The sequence below is a fragment of the Ammodytes marinus genome, assembly GCF_949987685.1.
Source record: "Ammodytes marinus genome assembly, chromosome: 4".
Classification (NCBI taxonomy): Eukaryota; Metazoa; Chordata; class Actinopteri; order Uranoscopiformes; family Ammodytidae; genus Ammodytes; species Ammodytes marinus.
Genome location: NC_137233.1, coordinates 12,315,970 through 12,333,947, shown reverse-complemented (window position 1 = coordinate 12,333,947; position 17,978 = coordinate 12,315,970). Strand labels below are relative to the sequence as shown.

The window sequence follows — 17,978 nt, the reverse complement described above, 5'->3', positions numbered from 1 at the left end:
ATAATAGGATATGGTAACGACAAGCGGCGACGAGGACAAACACCGCCATGTCTGGAAATATAGGCTACTCAACTTAATTTTAATTTTTAGATAGTATAGAGTATTTACTTAGCTGGTCTAGGATAGTATCATCTGGCCAACAACGTTTGTCAGTGGACCTTAACCGGGATGTGAATTGAACTGTTGAAGTAGACGCTGCTGGAGAGAGCTGGTCATCTGTTCAACTAGGTAAGCTCACCATGATTGCTGCTTCAACCAAGCTGTTTAGAAGAGTAATTTATAAAAGCAATAAAATCGATTTTTTTTTTTGCCTTTGCATGTGTTGTAGCCTATACTGCACAAGCCAGCTGCTGTGGAGTGAATGTAGAGACAATGGGGTCCGAGTCCGTGAAGGTGGTGGTCAGGTGCAGGCCACTGAATGACAGGGAGAAGGCTCTGTGCTCCAAGACTGTGCTGTCCATGGATCTGCAACGCTGCCAGTGCTTCATAGAGAAACCCGGCGCAGTGGATGAGCCACACAAACAGTTCACCTTCGATGGGACCTACTTCATTGATCAAACCACTGAGCAGATGTACAACGAGATCGCCTATCCTTTGGTTGAGGTACAGCTGCTGCACCTGTTGTTGTTTTCAGAGGCAAAACACAGCAACAGTGTTGAGATCCATGCTGATGCTGGTCACTTGACACCCTAAGTCTAACAAGAGCAGGCTATGTCTTACTGCTAACAACTGCAGTCCTCATGATTTAGTTAACAGTCTGCTGCCTGTCAGTCACGTACAAAGGTCAGCAGTGTGATCCTTTTAGAGAAGCCCCATGCAAAAGGTCACTTATTCCTCTTTTTTGAATTTTTTTTTATTTTTTATTTTACAGGGTGTCACTGAGGGCTATAATGGCACAATATTTGCCTATGGCCAAACTGGAAGTGGCAAGTCTTTCACCATGCAGGGAGTGCCCCAGCCTTCAGCCCAGCGCGGGGTCATCCCACGAGCCTTTGAGCACATCTTTGAGAGCATTCAGGTAGGCTGGGACGATTCTTATTTTATTGCAATATAGCATTCATGTTATGAATTTATAGGTTTTTATGTGCAAAAAAGTTCATTAAATCAGTGTAGCTCAAACTTTTCACTTGCTTCAGGCTGTTTGTTCTCTCATCAGCCTTGTCTGAGCTTCATTTGCTTAAAGGGAATAAGTTTCTTTTTTATGTTTGTTTGCAAGCTAGTGTGCAGAAAACACAAAATTCCTGGTGAGGGCCTCCTACCTGGAGATTTACAATGAAGAAGTCCGAGATCTTTTGGGAAACGACACCAAACAGAGGTTAGAGGTTAGTATCTTAAAGCTCTAGTTGTTTCAATAAACACATCAGGCTACTACACTGCGTACAATTTTAAGCCAACATGATTGTTGGCTGACCTGTTTTTCTCTGGCACCGGACACAGTGCTTGTGTTTTGTGCACAATACTGTACAAGTTGCCATAGTGATTTTGAGAGAAAACATGATGATTCCTTCTGAAGGTTTGGGTGTTTTTGAACAAGGTGACAGCTTTTGTATTGCTTGGTTCTTTGTGTTTTTTTGTGTGGTCAATAAACACACAGCTGAAAGAGCACCCCGAGCGTGGGGTGTATGTGCGGGACCTGTCCATGCACACTGTGCACTGTGTGGGGGAGTGTGAGAGGATCGTAGGTCAAGGCTGGAGGAACCGGGCAGTGGGCTACACGCTGATGAACAAAGACTCCTCACGCTCACACTCCATCTTCACCATCCATCTGGAGATCTGCAGCACAGGTACACACACACACCACAAACACCACACACACCGAAGTACAATGAAATGCAAGGTACATTACAAACAACATGTTTGTTGTCAAAATCCCTTTTAGTCAGTGAATATCTCCTCGCAAGCCGCTACCTGTGTGCACGCTGAAAAAAAATCCAGTGCTACATAGCATAGGCTATGTAATCATGATTGTTACTAGCTGAGGTGTCCCCCCCCCCTCCCCCCTTTGTTGTAGCGGGTTGTGAGGGGGCACATTCACTGATTTTGACAAGAAGGGATTTTGACAACTTTCATATCACTGACTCCACCTATTGGAACAAACAGACACAAGTTGTATTATCTCTACTTTCCCTTTTTATCGCCAAAAAAAAAATCTCAGATGCAGCCGGGGAGGACCACCTACGCGCAGGGAAACTCAACCTGGTGGACCTGGCGGGGAGCGAGCGTCAGTCCAAAACCGGCGCCACGGGTGAGCGGCTCCGCGAGGCCACCAAGATCAACCTGTCCCTGTCCGCCCTGGGCAACGTCATCTCTGCCCTGGTGGACGGACGCTCTAAGTACATCCCCTACCGCGACTCCAAGCTGACCCGGCTGCTGCAGGACTCGCTGGGAGGGAACACGCGCACCCTCATGATCGCCTGTCTCTCGCCCGCCGACAACAACTACGAGGAGACCCTGAGCACGCTGCGATACGCCAACCGGGCCAAGAGCATCCAGAACAGGCCCCGCGTCAACGAGGACCCCAAAGACGCCCTGCTCCGAGAGTATCAGGAGGAGATCAAGAAGCTGAGAGCACTCATCTCTGGCCAGCTGCAGGGCACCGCCGCTAACCTCACCTGTAAGCAGTTTCTTTTAGTCCACGGGCTTTTTGATTCATGAGTGTAACAGGAGGCAACTATGTCATAACGGCCAATAATGTAAATGAAATTCTGTTTTTTAAGTAATAAAAACTGATTAAGTGATAATTTGCCAATGATGCCATAACATTTCTGAACCAATAACATAACAACTGTTTGCCCATAATGTAATAAGTTATTACTAATTAATAGGTTGTTACATTATTGGCCAGGGTTTAAAAACCTCCTTTAAAAATGTAATAACGGGAGCCAATAATGTTATAACATACTTATATCCCTTTATTTAAGTTTGATATATTGGCTCGCTGTAAAGTATTACCACTTTATTTTTTCCTTTTTGTCTCGTAAATCCTTTTGATTTACGAGACTGAGGAATGTAAATGTAGATATAGAGAGTAGATATTCAAATGTTTTTATTACTTAATGTCTCGCAAAAGCAAAACTCCTGAGTTGTATCCCTTCTGTTTAATATGCAGCAGCTCTGCTGGCTGGCCAGTTCTCGGAGGCTTCCCCTGCTGTTCCCTCAAGGCCACAGTCCAGCACTACAGAAGCGGAGAAGGAGAAGATTAAAGAGGCAACTATGGGCCGTTCCCACACCAATATATCACGTCACATCTTTACATGTGTTGTGTTCTGTGTAAGAAGCGGGTGATTTATGGTCTCTTTATTCCGCCGTCTCCACAGGAGTATGAAGAGAAGCTGGCCAAGTTACAGGCTGACTACAATGCAGAGCAGGAATCCAAGGCCAAGCTGCAGGAGGATATTGTCGCCCTGCATTCCTCCTATGAATCCAGGATGTCTAATCTGGAAAAGGCACAAGCAGCCAGCAGGGGGAGCTCTGTCCTAAATAACAGACAACAACCGGCTGCCCACAACAAGGAACCCTGTAAATAGTTCATGTACTTGTTTCGGTGCTCATCTTTCTTTCAAAGTCTTTAAAAATAAAAATAAATATTGTGTATGATTGCATTTTTTGCATGAATTATTGTTATTGTGTCCTCCTACTGTGTACTGAAACTGCTCTGGCTTCTTGCTTTGCAGCATCAGAGGATGATCCCATGATGTGCCACGGTACGACTGGAGACACTTTCCTGACAGAGGTACTGTTCACCATCACCTTTCCCTATTGCCACTTATCATTTAAAAATGCCCAAGAGTTCCAAAATGATGTATCTGCAACTTCCCAAAACACATGCTCCCATTGCAATATCACTATACATTATTTGAAATGTATTGGGTGTGTTTTCCTCATGCTACTGAACCAGACTGCTGTAACTTGTGCAGCCATCGGTGTTCAGCTAGGTCCAGAGGGAGACGTGCTCGTAGACTCACATGACATCACCACAGCAGGGCCTCTGGACCAGCATCACGCCTTGGAGAGGTTAGTGGACACATAATTCACACACATAACCAACAATCAGCACTGCTTCTTGCACTTTATGATACAGCCCTTTCTTCATACCATCTTGCCAACATTGTGGATGTGGAGCCTGTCATCCTTATGGTCTGACCTGTCTTCTGAACACAATGATTGAACAATAATCACATGAGGGATATTTTCTTCTTCCAATAAAGCAAACAGATAGAAGCTTAATGCGGGTAAATTGGTACGGTTTACCCGCATGGTTCTTTCTCAGTATACATTTCAGAATGTCTCTGTCACAATTGAACTAAAAAGAAATTTAAACAATCTTAATCAAGATTATTTCTTTATGGTGTGTTTAAATAAACAGATAAATTATACTGACACCTTGTTATCTAATTTTTGTTTTTATATCGGCCTCAAAAACTCCACTATCAGTAGCCGTATATATGTATAACTATGTGTACAGTATATACAGTCTATCTATGAATTATTTGCTTATGATTTTGAGAAAAGTATTTTATCAAAACTACTGTTGTGCCATATTATATTTGATATAAAATGCATACTGAATATCAATACTGCCTAAGGATATTGAGAAAATATGCAGACAAAGAAATATTTGCCTATTAATACCTAATTATTTATGATGACCTAATTGATGAAGCTCGTAATGTTTGACATAATCATAACAATTATGGCTTTCTCTTCTCCCTCCCTGTTTTGGCAGACTGCAGCAGCTGGAGCAGGAGGTGGTGGGAGGAGAGCAGGCCAGGAACACAGAGCTACAGCAGAAACACCTGCAGAGGAAGAACCTGGCTGACCAGAGAAAAGACAATCTCATTCAGGCCCTGTCACAGAACAGTGAGGAGAGTGAAAATGTGCTTTTGAATGTCTACAACTCAATCCAGGAAGAGGTCCACGCCAAAAACCAAATGCTGGTCAGGGTCCAGGGCAAGGTGGGTCACATTTAACCTGTTCGATTGGAAATGTTCAATAATGAATCATCAGGCCATAGACAAGAAAGGAATATATGCTGTAAAATGTTATTTTGCTGTTGTAGTTATTCCACTTTTTATATACATTTACACTAATCTACTCTGAAAATATTAAAAACATATAGGGGAGAGTGAGGTGAGATGTGCCACTTTTTACTGAAAGTGACTTTAAAGTGAGGCCTTGACAGTAAAGTCTCCAACTCAAATATGTACATATATTTCAGGGTGTTGTGCATCCCCGGCAACAATAACTTTGGATCTGAAATAAACGGTTTAAGAAATACAGCTTTCGGAAAAAAAGTTGTCTTGTGGCACAACTTGCCCCCGGTGTGGTGTAAGTTGTGCCACAAGAGAGAATACCATGGGGTAAATTGTGCCATTGATATATCTCATAAACTGTAATGCAAGACAAATCCATTAGACAATCACTTATTTAAGGTTTATTTAAAGTAAATATTTTACAAAGATTGAAGGACAATTTTCTTAAACAAGGCCTAGCAGATCTAATGGTTTTACCTGCAAAGGCTCACAATGACAAAGTCACCATCATCATCTTTCTGGCCCTCTGAACTCTCATAGTGGTGTCGTTAAGTGGAATGGAGATGTCAGTCTGATGAGCTGCTGTAGACAATCACTTTCTTTTGGTGAGCAGCGTATACAGCCATGCCAAACTTACTTACTTACTTATAACTCACCCCAGGCCCTCTGGCACAAATCACCCCAACCCCAGAATTTTGGATAATAAGCATGATGCAGCAGTTTAGGGCTGACATCGTGCTAACTATGTAGACATACAGTCCCCTCCATAAGTATCGGAACAGTGAGGCCAATTCCTTTATTTTTGCTGTAGACTGGAAACATTTGGGTTTGACACCAACAGATGAATATGAGACAATAGCTCAACATTTCAGCTTTAATTTCCAGGTATTCACATCTGGATCTGATACACAACTGAGAAGATACAATTTTTTGAAAAAGAACACAACATTTTTAGGCAAGCAAAAGTATTGGAACAGATAGACTTTAAATAAATTAAAGTGAATAAACCGTAATATTTTGTCGCAAATACTTTGCTTGCAATAACTGCATCAAGCCTGTGACCCATTGACATCACAAAACGTTTGCATTCTTCTTTTGTGGTGCTTTTCCAGGCTTTCACCGCAGCCTCATTCAGTTGCTGTTTGTTTTGGGGGGTTACTCCCTTCGGTCTCCTCTTTAGCAGGTAAAATGCATGCTCTATAGCGTTTAAGTCTGGAGATTGACTTGGCCAGTCTAAAACCTTACATTTCTTGCCCCTGATGAACTCCTTTGTTGTTTTTGCAGTTTTTTTGGACCCTTATCTTGCTGCATGATGGAGCATCTTCCAATCAGTTTGGTTGCATCTTTCTTTAAATTGTCAGACCGAATGTTTCTGTAGACTTCTAAGTTCATTTTGCTGTTGCCATCATGTGTTACTGTGTTGTTGTCAAGATGAACCTTTACTAAATTGATGGAAAGGCTAAAGTTTGGAGAAAGAAAGGATCTACTCATGATCCCAAACATACAGGCTCATCTGTGAAACACGGTGGAGGCAATGTCATGGCTTGGGCTTGCATGGCTTATTCTGGGACGGGCTCATTATTCTTCATTGATGATGTAACACATGATGGCAACAGCAAAATGAACTCAGAAGTTTACAGAAACATTTTGTCTGACAATTTAAGGAAAGATGCAACCAAACTGATTGGAAGATCCTTCATCATGCAGCAAGATAATGACCTAAAACACAACAAAGGAGTTAATCAGGGGCAAGAAGTGGAAGGTTTTAGACTGGCCAAGTCAATCTCCAGACTTAAACGCTATAGAGCATGCATTTTACCTGCTAAAGAGGAGGCTTAAGAGAGTAACCCCCTAACACAAACAGCAACTGAATGAGGCTGCGGTGAAAGCCTGTAAAAGCATCACAAAAGAAGAATGCAAAAGTTTGGTGATGTCAATGGGTCACAGGCTTGATGCGGTTATTGCAAGCAAAGGTTTTGCGACAAAATAGTACGTTTTATTCACTTTAATTTATTTAAAGTCTATCTGTTCCAATACTTCTGCTCGCCTAAAAATGTGGTGTTCCTTTACAAATAATTATATCTTCTCAGTTGTGTATCGGATCCAGATGTGAATACCTGGAAATGAAAGCTGAAATGTTGAGCTATTGTCTCATATTCATCGTTTGGTGTAAAAAAAAAGGTTCAAAGCAATGATTTTCATAAGGTACAGGGATGAGGGTGTGAAGTAAGAGGGTAATTATAATTATATGGATATATATATATATATACTGATTGTATAGATATGTATGTATATATGAATATATTGATTGTTTATAAATATAAATATAGATATATGCATTATATAAATATATAAAATATAAAAAATGTATAGTATATTAAGTTGTATGTAATTGGCAAATATAGTATCGCCAATAGTACAGAGAATATAGATAAGAGAAGCGAATATAATTGTTGTTGTTTTTTTTTTTTTTTTTTTTTTTTTTTTTATTTAATAAATATTTTTTTTTTTAATTTTTTTTTTTTAAGGAAAGGGGTAGGATTAAATAAGTGTATACTTCTTCCTGCTCCTTTTCAGGCATATTTATTGTATTTCCATGCTTTTCATTTTGTTTTGTATGTGGATGTCTGAAATAAACTAAATCAAATCAAATCAAAATCAAATCAAAAAAATCAAATCAAACCCAAATGTTTCCAGTCTACAGCAAAAATAAGGGAATTGGCCTCACTGTTCCGATACTTATGGAGGGGACTGTATATACTCAAAGTGTAGAATACTAAAGCGTTAAAACTTGTGTCAAATGTTTTCAAACGTGTCTATAATTGTTCAGACACAATTATCAAAAAACCTCATGGAAATTTTACTTTGAAAGGCAAAAAAACAGTTTTTTGATCTTAAATGTGCTTATATCTTATTCCTTGTTTCTCCCTTCTTTACAGGACAAGTCAAATGGATGGCTCTTCTTAAATATGTGGTCACATTTCCAATTTCTTCTATGGTTTTCTAGAAACAAGGGGTGGCACAACTTCCCCACTGGCACAACTCACCCCACTCTCCCCTACCATCTTTTATTTTCATAGAATACGTTTCCATGTTGCTTCTCCTCATGTCTCCTCCTTTGGGAGGTACAACTGTATTCGTATTTTTTGACACATCAGAGCCTCAATACAATGCATGTTGAACAACGGGGTTCAGAGTGTGCAGTGCAAAATGACACCGAAATATGGGTTTAATTCAAATCTTTAAAAAAAAAAAATCTTACGAGGTTAGCACAAATAATTCTGGGTAATCAAAAGTTTTGCTGTGTCTACAAAGCTGTCAGTGTTGTTTAATAATGATATTCTCTGTCACTCACTGTTTAAACCACATCCACCTGTTGTGACAGCTGAGAGGGGCCAAACTGGAGATCCGCGACCTGCAGGGGGAGTTTGAGGTGGAGAGGAACGACTACCTGGCCACTATCCGGAGGCTGGAGAAGGAGGGCCAGTTGCTGCAGGGCCTGCTGGAGCGCATGGTGCCCCTGGTGCGCCGCGACTGCAACTACAGCAACCTGGACCGCCTGAAGAAAGAAGCTGTCTGGGAAGAGGACAGCGCCATCTGGAGGCTGCCCGATGTGACGGTGCAGAAAACCACGCTGCCTTCAGGTGCAACGTGTGGAGAAGAGCGCATGAGGAAAATAGACTACAGTAAAAGCTTATCAGTTTTTTTTTTTAAGTACTAATAAATGTGTTTTACGGGTTGTTTTTTCCTTGAATGTTATCTTGCTCTCTTTCTCTCCTCCCTCTCAGCTGTGGCTCCAAAACTTTCAGCTCACAGAGGTTCAGTGTCAGATGCTGCAGAGTCTCCAATTGTATGTTTAAATTCCTTTTCACACACACACACACACACACACACACACACACACACACACACACACACACACACACACACACACACACACACACACACACACACACACACACACACACACACACACACACTGTCACAGAGCCTGACCCCTCTGTGTGTTATTTTGCAGCAGGTGGAGGAGGACAGGTACAAGGAAATGCTGGCCCGTAGTGACAGCGAGAACATCGCCAGCAGCTACTTCAAGTCAAAGAGAGCCAGCCAACTGCTGGGACGTGACGCTAACAAGGGACACGGTAAGGACCAGGACCTGCAAACTTCTAACTGTAAATAAGCAGGGTGTCACTACTCATAAAATAAAAGGGTGTTTCTGTTGATTCTTAAAGATGCACTATGCAGTTTCAGAGGAGGGGGATATGTTTACATTGGCAAAGCATGCAGTTAGTTTACAAAACATATTTACTCGACATGTAACTCTCATAAATGAATAAAAAAAATTGAGGCACTTCGAACCAAACGTAGCATTAGAATATTTGTGTAAACCAAATTGTGGGCCCCTCTGCTGTAAACAGCTATGGTAAAACAGCATATTTTCAGGTAGCTTTCTAACTTAAAACAGAGTTCCAGAGATCCAATCTGCCCGTGAGAAAAGTTTGTCTATTCAGTTATCTGAACATACCTTAGAAAATGTTCACTTCTCTGACCCACCCTAAGTTACATTGTGCACCTTTTAAGTATCAGTCCTTTTGAGGAAGGAGCTATTTATCACAACATGAATGATCCTAAATACTCATACAATGATACAAAAATGCATCCAGTTTGAATGCGCATTCACATTCTATTCAGTAGGTAGGAATATTTTAGGCTGCAACTGAGGGGAGTCAAATTACATTTAGAAGCTTTCCTTCTTAAGACTGGTTTTCTACCTTTCTGATGAAGCTCTTCTCCTACAGCCGTCTACTCTCCCCCCCTGGTTAACGGGGCGGCTCACCTTGCAGTGAGCGCTCCCACCGTTAACCCGCCCGTCAGCTCTGACTCCTCCTTGCTGCGCCCCTTCCGTCTGGAGTCGTTGGGTGTCCCGGCGTCCAACGGTAAGGTGAAGCGCAAAAAGAGCAAATCCCTCATCCAGACTGAGGGGATTTGAAAAGACTGTGAAAATCCTACGCCCCAGGGGCGCCCTTAGCTCAGTTGGTAGGGCGTCCTCCCCCGGGCCAGGCCCAGCAGCAGACCCGGGTTCGATTCCCGCCCGCGGTAGTTCTCTGCATGTCACTCCCCTCTCTGCCCCATTTCACCTCTGTCTCTTCACACTATCATTAAAGCATGATAAATGCCAAAAAATATCTTTAAAAAAATCAAAAATCCAACGCCCCTACGTACTTTAGAACGTCATTGTCATCTGGTATTGACTCCACTGATTTTCTACATTCATGCTGCAAGACACTGCTAACCACAGAATGTACACAGTATGCACTTTTTGTGGACATGTGCTGTCCAGTTTTGTCATGTGTTTTAAAGTCCCATTTTGAATGTTAATTTTGAGCACAGTGCTACCTACAGCTACAGTATGATACCAACCTTGTTATATTTTTGCACTGTACCTAAAACTTGTGATCCATGTGCTGTGAGACTCAGAGTCCAGATATAATATTGAACTTTTAATGTATTTCACTGTTGCTGATTGTAAATCGAAGTTTTAACCCATTCCTTGTCTGTCTAACATTTAAAATTCTGCACTTGCTTCTAAACAGATCAAATAATAAATACATAGATTTATCCAATTTATGACAGATTTGTATTTACTTTACACAAAAGCCATTTAAACTTGGCTTGTTTGGAGCGTTATGAACAGTATTGAGAAATAAGATTCCAGTCAACAACATGTCTTAACAGTTTGTAGTGTCACTGCAAATGGATGACTCCGCTGTAAAAAATGGCTCAGTGAAGCTGTAGTCAAGGCAGCATTGTTTACAAGAAGTATTAGACAGTTATCTCAGGTTACGTATGACCTCCTTGCTTTTGGTGACTTTACTCCAGCCTAATAAAGATGAGAGAACCTTTACTTTGTACTTTAGCCCAATACACATTTGTGAATCATCAAAATTGATATTGATGCCAATATCAAAAGCTTTCAATGATTATTGTTAATTGAATATATGAAATAATCTCATGATAGTAGTTTCTGTATCTCTTGAATAGGAGTTACAGCAGATGCAAAAAATGCAGTATATGTTTTGTTTTGTTCTTTTGCAACACAGCCACAACCCAAACACCTTAGTGTACCTTTGTGTCTCTACTGATAAACTCAATCCTTTCTGCAGCCCTCTGTTCTGTCTGTGTAGTATCATATTTCTCATTTTGGCCATGGCCTGATTTCTTCATCCATTGTTTAATATTACTTTACCGGCAGAGAGCTGTGTCGGTTTCAAAATTTGACACCATTTATTGGCTTGTGTGCAGACCTTCTTGACACAGATACTGGCCCATTAGGTGAGCTCCTTGCCTTACTCAGAGACATATATACATTACTACAAAAGGCAACTGTAATCATAGCTTGTAGTAATCAGCCAGACTCTTAATTTGATAGCATCAAGACTGTTGCATAACACATTCAAATAAGTGAGAGAGAGGAGTTAGAAGAATTGATATCAAGGAAAAACGTGAAAGGAAAAAAACAACCCACAGATCTGTTAAGTTCACACGGAGGTGGGGCTCAAGATAATCGGATCATGGAAGCACAGCTGAGCAGGCTTTCTCATTGCTCGGTTGGCGTGTAAGATGAGCAGTCTGACTGATTGGGTAAAGTGAAGTGTTGGAACGAAGCAGCAACGAGAGGCCACTGTGCTGGTTTACAAGGATGAGGGTCGACTGAACTGAAGGGCCTTCGCTTCTTTGTGCCACATTACCTCTGTGGGACATTATTCAATATGTCAGTCTGAAAAGGCTCAAGTCAATCACATTTTAAGTCTCAAGTCAAACTGTGGTAATGAAGTTTTTAAACATGGAGATAAAAATAACACACAAGACAGTGTATATATATATATATATATATATAAAAGGCAGACTTCTTTATTTTCACTGGTAAAAGGTTAAAATAATCACACTATTATTGTTTTTTTCATTCTCAATCATGAATATCTCCACCATTTTGACAATGAAGGCAGTTTGTCACACATTTTCTAAAAACTTCCAACCAACCATCAGAGTCTGTATCAAGAACCGTTGATTTGATAAGACACGTGCATTTAATTTCTGTGCAACTTTAGCATATTTCAGCCATGCTCCCACTGAACTGCAGTGAGCATTTTACAGAGCGTAAAAGTTCCACTTATCTGCCAAGGACCAAAGCATGTGAAGCCAAATAATAGAACCAAATCTGTGAGCTATTGCCCCATCAGATGTCAATAAGGATGTACTGCTGGTAGCCACTAAAGGCTAGAACACACTGAAAATCCCCCCACACAATTTATATATTCTTCTGTACAGGAATTATTAGCTGCCTGAATGCATGTGCTTCTTTGAGGTTTTGCTCCAATAAATGTACTCAACAATCCACTCGTAGGCACATCTGTGAATTATGGGAATAATTATGTTGATTTGAGTGGATGTTTCCTGTGAGAAGAAGTACAGGGGAGTATTCACATGATTACTGGCTTTGCTGCAGAATGTTACCCACTATTCTAAGATGTGATTTTTGTGCACATCAAGGCTTATTAAATATCTCTTCCTAATGGTGAAGTAGTAACGATAATTCCTCATAGCCATAAACTGTGTGTGAACAGTAGCAGTGTATGCAAAAGTGTACATTCCATATTACTATATTGTATGTCTTTCCCTTTTGTACATGCACTGTGCCTTGTCAAGTCAGGTCTAACAGAAAAGCGTTAGGGGTGTGAAGGTTGAAGGTGCCTTTTCAGATACTCTTGAAACCTACAGAAGAACAATACTTTTAAGATTGGCTGATATTTCCCTTATCTTCCTCTTCTCCATCATCTTCTGCTTCAGTTTGCTAAAGTGCCAAGTTCCAGCTGTATGCTCTTGCTCTCTTTAGGCTGATGGTAATCTTCCACTCTTTGTTAGTACTGCATGTATGCATGCAGACTGCTGTCCTTTTACCTAGTTTAGTCTTTGAGAAGTCCAAGCTTTCTGAGTGCTTCTCTTCGATCAGCTCCCATCCCGGGCACCACCATCACAGTATACCTGACTGATTCTGAGGGTTTATGGGGTGCAGGCCCAGGTCCTTTCATGTGTTGCAGTTCAGGGCTGTTTCCACTGTTCCTGTGGTTGTCTTGGGTAGAGGAGCGCCCCACTTCAGCCACAGTTAATCCTTTGGTTTGAGCAGGAAGTGATGCAGACCCAGGCTGTTGGTCACATCTGGGATGGTACTGGAAACTGACACTGCTCTGCAGTGGCCGGTTCCTGGGCTCTGTGGGCACTTTAGAATAACAAAACGACGGGCTTCTTGATGGGTTTACATTAGATGGACTTCTTTTAATCCGGTTAGGTGTTGGTTCGAAAGAATAGGGAGACTCATTATCTGGCTGTTGGTCTTTCAGGAGGCCCAGCTTCTGCAAAGCTTCCAGTCTCACGACCTGGGAATCTTTTGCATGCTTGACACTGTGTGAGTCTGAGCTTATGGAAGCTTCATTTCGTGTTTTCACAGATAGGTAAGAGGGAATCTTTTGGGGTTTGGGGGCCACAACTGGAGGACCTGTCTTTAACCCAACAGCCTCTGAGTTGGATCTGTCCAATCTTGGCAGATTTCTGAGGTTTGGACCTTCCAATATGACAGGAAGGTGCTTGTCCATTTCTATAGTATGATCTATTTTGGGACATAAAGGTGTCTTCTTTGTGGAGGCACTCCTTCGCAGGTAAACAAGTGCGTCATAAGACAGAGGACCTCTAGGTAAAGGAGCTTCAGCTGTCCGAACTGAGAAGTCCCTGGGTTTGGTGGGAGGAGGTATCACAACATTAACCTCTAATGGAACATGGGTAGCAACGGGTTTCTTGTTGTGACTAGGAGCTTTTCTTGAAGAAGTGAAGGGAAGCTTAGAGCTGAGGTTTCTATCTGGTTGAACACTAGGCACAGAACATGGAGAGCTGCTTGCCACAATAAGAGGTGTAGGAACCAGGTATCTCTGCATGGGTTTTCTGTCATGGGTTTCCTTGATGTTTTCCTCAGAGGGTTGTCTCTGTGAACCTGAAAGACAGAGAGGCACATGTTTGTCACCAGAAGTACAATGTATTGCTCTTCACTATTTAAAGTATTTAATTGGCTACTGTTCTTTTAATGCTTCATCCGTGCTCTTAGGATTAACTCACTGCTGAGCTTGCTTTGGCTCATGGAAGCTGATAGGTCAGCCAGTTTGGTAGCAAGGTTGCCAGGGCTGGGCAGTCGTTCAGCCTCGTCATTGGACAGTCCACTATCTTCCTCAGTGTCCAAAGACTCAATAGTCTCCTCCAAAAACATGAGACAAGCCTTTTCTTCAGCAGACAGGTGCTCCAGACTATCGTCACTCTGTAATGCATAAATGAAAATAAAAATAAAATAAATAACATTTTTTGACAACAATTGCATAATGAGATATTTAGTATTGTCTCAATATTATTATTTTTATTTTAAACTAATAAGTTCCTTAAATGCACAAGGGTAAGGTCTGTAACTTACAAAGACTGAATTGGTACTGATGACGCTGTCACAGCTGCCAGCACTGTCCATGCCAGTCTTCGTCTCCATTCCAATGCCACCTGGCCATGTATCACTTTTGGGCATTTTAATGCTCTACTTATCCAAGTTTGGGTAGCACCGATGGTTTTGTTTCACTCTGAGAAAAGGCAATAAATTCAAAATAATACCATTTCCAGTTCCTTTACAAACTAAGCAGAGCTAAATTATATAAAAATAAATAAAAAGCATTAAGTATTTTTTCATTTAGAATCTTAAAAAATAACAGTTGTTGCATTAGTGCTGAGGGTAAGGGGATTGAATAGTCTAAATATGTCAAATACCCACTCATGTAGGATGTCTACTGCAAAAACTAATAATTAACCTGAAGTGAGAATTTTCACCAGTCACACATACACTTACATCAATAAAGCGATGATCACAGAGTCTGACTAAAATCTATGCTATGTAAAATAAACAGCCATATTTCCCATTTGATTTATAACTAAATGACAATTAAAAATATATATATATTTAAAATCTGGTTTCCTCTATTATTAATAAATTAATGGACACTGATATATATTATATGGCTTGAGGAATATAAGCACGCAGGGAGAGGAAGGAAAATGAGCTGTTGTGCGTGGATAGTAATCAGCACCACGTGGGACTGGACAGTTCCAGATCAGGCTGATCCGTGTTTAGCTTCAGGGTCAAATGTTATCAGAATCAAACATGTAATTAATCCAGAGTTATGTCAAGCCAGGATTAAAATTAGCCCCGGGTTAACATCATTAGCCAGTCGCGTAAACATGGCGGTCATGGTTGGATATTTTCTATACTGCAGAACAGCAACAATTTAAAAAAAACATCCATGTTTACGTAATTGTTCTACTATGTCTGGTTGTCTAATAACATAGATTTGTTAGGAAAACTGTTTTTAGCTCCAAGATGTTGAAGCTCCCAAAATAATTTCAAAATAAAATTGATGCTTAGAAGAGACTGTAGCAAGCTTTAAAAAAAAAATACATACAAAATGGAGGTGACAAAGTGTTAAATGTGAAATGAATGATGTTGCCTAGAAAACCATCTTAAGAGTACACTAAACGTAATGATGTGTGCACAAATTAATTTGCTAAAACCCCAGCAATGGTCCTTTTTAGAAGCTGCATGCGTATTGATGGTAGAAGCATTGGAAGATGTGTTAGGTTACTTTCTAGATTTCTCATCTAGAAAGTGGTTACTCATCAACATGTAACATCCAATGTAACCCTGTGGTGTTTTAACATGCATGCCTGCGAACTGATGACTAGACAGCCCTGCTCTCAGAGAATGATTGGGTATCATAGCTTAGTGTGTTTTTGACAGATATCTAACTACAAGTCCTCCCACTGCATGTGACTCCGATTACAGCACACATGCTACTCCTAATCTTCTCAACCGGATCAGTTTCAGAGGGAGTGGAGGGCAGCAGGAATGATCTCCTGAAAGCTATACGATATCCAGTTCGACCATGTTGTCTTACTGTAAAGGTCTGGTGTTAGGTCGTTTTTTATTTGGATGTTCTTTCCCATAAATTAAATTAGCTGTAGGTGCTAAACTGCAAAGAATAATGTAAATGGCCATTAGAAGTTCGGGGGGGCAGCTGTTAAACCGCTATATGAGCATGCAATTTCTACCAAAACAAACTCATTTTACATAATAAATAAATTTTATTTGTCTACTGGAATTGTACAAATATAGCTGTACGTCAAGTATAAAGGAGCTTCTGTCCGATGCTAGTGAAACAAAATTCACTTTTGGACTAGTTTCAACTCCCGAGAGGGATAGGCTGCAATATGGGCCGAGGGAAGCACAAAAGCACTCACTGTTCAAATTTTAAAGCCCTTACCACCAGGTCAACATGTGAATGTCCCTATCGCTCCTGCTGCTGCATGCAGGTTGGGATGTGAATATGAACTGTGGAAACTCTGAGATAGCATTTATTGTGTTTTAACATGACACAATCTGGGTTGATGACATGCAAATTTGAAAGAGCTGTCTGCTGCTGTCTGGAGGTTACTGAAAACACTTGGCGAAGTTGCAGAAGACTATTTCAAACTTTAAAGCTACCGATTTGTTTGTAATCAAATTTGCCTTACCTAATAATTCAGTGTTATATAGTTCCTGTGCAGTTGTTTTTTCGCTTGTCATAATGAAACCTTAGACTTATAGGACTGTGGTTGCTGATTAACCCTGCAGACCATTCCAGTGAAATTACATATTAAACCGATGAAAAGACATCATATATTGTTATCTCCATATACATTCTGTAGGATGGACAGGTGCAACCGCCACAAACAGGGGACAAGCTTATAGCTCTCACAAAACCATGGAGAGTTTGAAGCAATACATGTTAAGTGCCATGTGAAACTCCTCGTTACATTAATCTCTGCTCTAATTACACAGTTGCAGAAAGTTCTGTTTTGATTGTGGCTATAAAAGAGCGACTGGCCATGGAATAGATTGTTTGAATGGGATTATGCCACTGGGTGGATCACCATCAAAACTGTTTTCTTTTAGCCCTCTCTCCCTGACATTTAACCCTCTGCCGTCAGATTTATCAGGTGTCTCAATGTTGTATTGCTATTAAGATTGTCAGCCTCATACACAGTCCGTAGGACTACAATATATGCCTATCCGTTTATCAACAGGTGTTAGGCATAGGCCTAAATAGGACTTTCGACTCAGCCCCAAAACACAACAAAAAAGATTATACAAATAATAAAAAGATGACATATAAATGTAACAAGTGATGAAAATTTAAAAAAAAACTAAACGACAATGTAGCCTACATAAATATTCATGTCGGAGATCATGTGGCAAAATAAACGGATTTAGTCAGTAATACACACCATAACTCATAATTTTAAGTGGATTTGAATGACCACACAATTACAGCTTTCGAAGGAAAAATGCAGTAGACGACGACATACCTGCGCTTTCTTCATGTATCCATCTTCTGCTTCATGTGCTCGAGCGGCTCTGTCACCTGCAGGAGGGACTTTGTGCTCTAAGCTTTTAGCCAATCAGAGAGAGGCATTCTCCTTAAGACGCACGATTCGCCGTCGCCATGGCACCTACACCTGCAGTAATCTTGCTAATCAGTAGCTCTGTTTCAAACTCTCACTGCGATGTGTAGGGGAGAGCGGGAACCCTTTGTTTTAATTTACTGTACTGAAAGCCTATGACTACTTTATCTACGTCACTGTAATAGTTTAACAAATAAGGGGCAAAATATAAATACATGCATTCTAATTTTTTTGTAGGCTATTATTTGACAAATTTTATAAGTACGATTTTTTGGGATTTAAGGTTTCCTAATCCAACTCAAAAGTGTTGAACAGCACATCGTGAAGGTGTTTCCAGATTTTAAAACAAGTGACTCGTACACAACA

The 17,978-nt window shown here is 40.7% G+C and overlaps 2 protein-coding genes across 2 annotated transcripts; one reads left to right on the top strand and one right to left on the bottom strand.

The window, feature by feature from the left end:
- Positions 1-372: 372 nt before the first annotated feature.
- Positions 373-10,023, top strand: kif17 (kinesin family member 17; the record flags this gene model as incomplete). The annotated part of the gene is made up of 14 exons (XM_080025935.1): positions 373-603; positions 872-1,018; positions 1,221-1,322; positions 1,595-1,784; positions 2,156-2,614; positions 3,113-3,207; positions 3,318-3,519; positions 3,675-3,733; positions 3,899-4,014; positions 4,727-4,955; positions 8,419-8,719; positions 8,822-8,883; positions 9,052-9,175; positions 9,833-10,023. 14 exons carry the CDS (start codon positions 373-375, stop codon positions 10,021-10,023), a joined length of 2,508 nt encoding a protein of 835 aa, XP_079882061.1.
- A 2,974-nt stretch (positions 10,024-12,997) lies between these two features.
- LOC307249285 (specifically androgen-regulated gene protein) lies at positions 12,998-14,649 on the bottom strand (the record flags this gene model as incomplete). Its single annotated transcript, XM_080025934.1, has 3 exons — positions 12,998-14,076; positions 14,199-14,394; positions 14,545-14,649. The coding sequence occupies 3 exons, from the start codon at positions 14,647-14,649 to the stop codon at positions 12,998-13,000; spliced, it is 1,380 nt and encodes a 459-aa protein (XP_079882060.1).
- Positions 14,650-17,978: the final 3,329 nt, after the last annotated feature.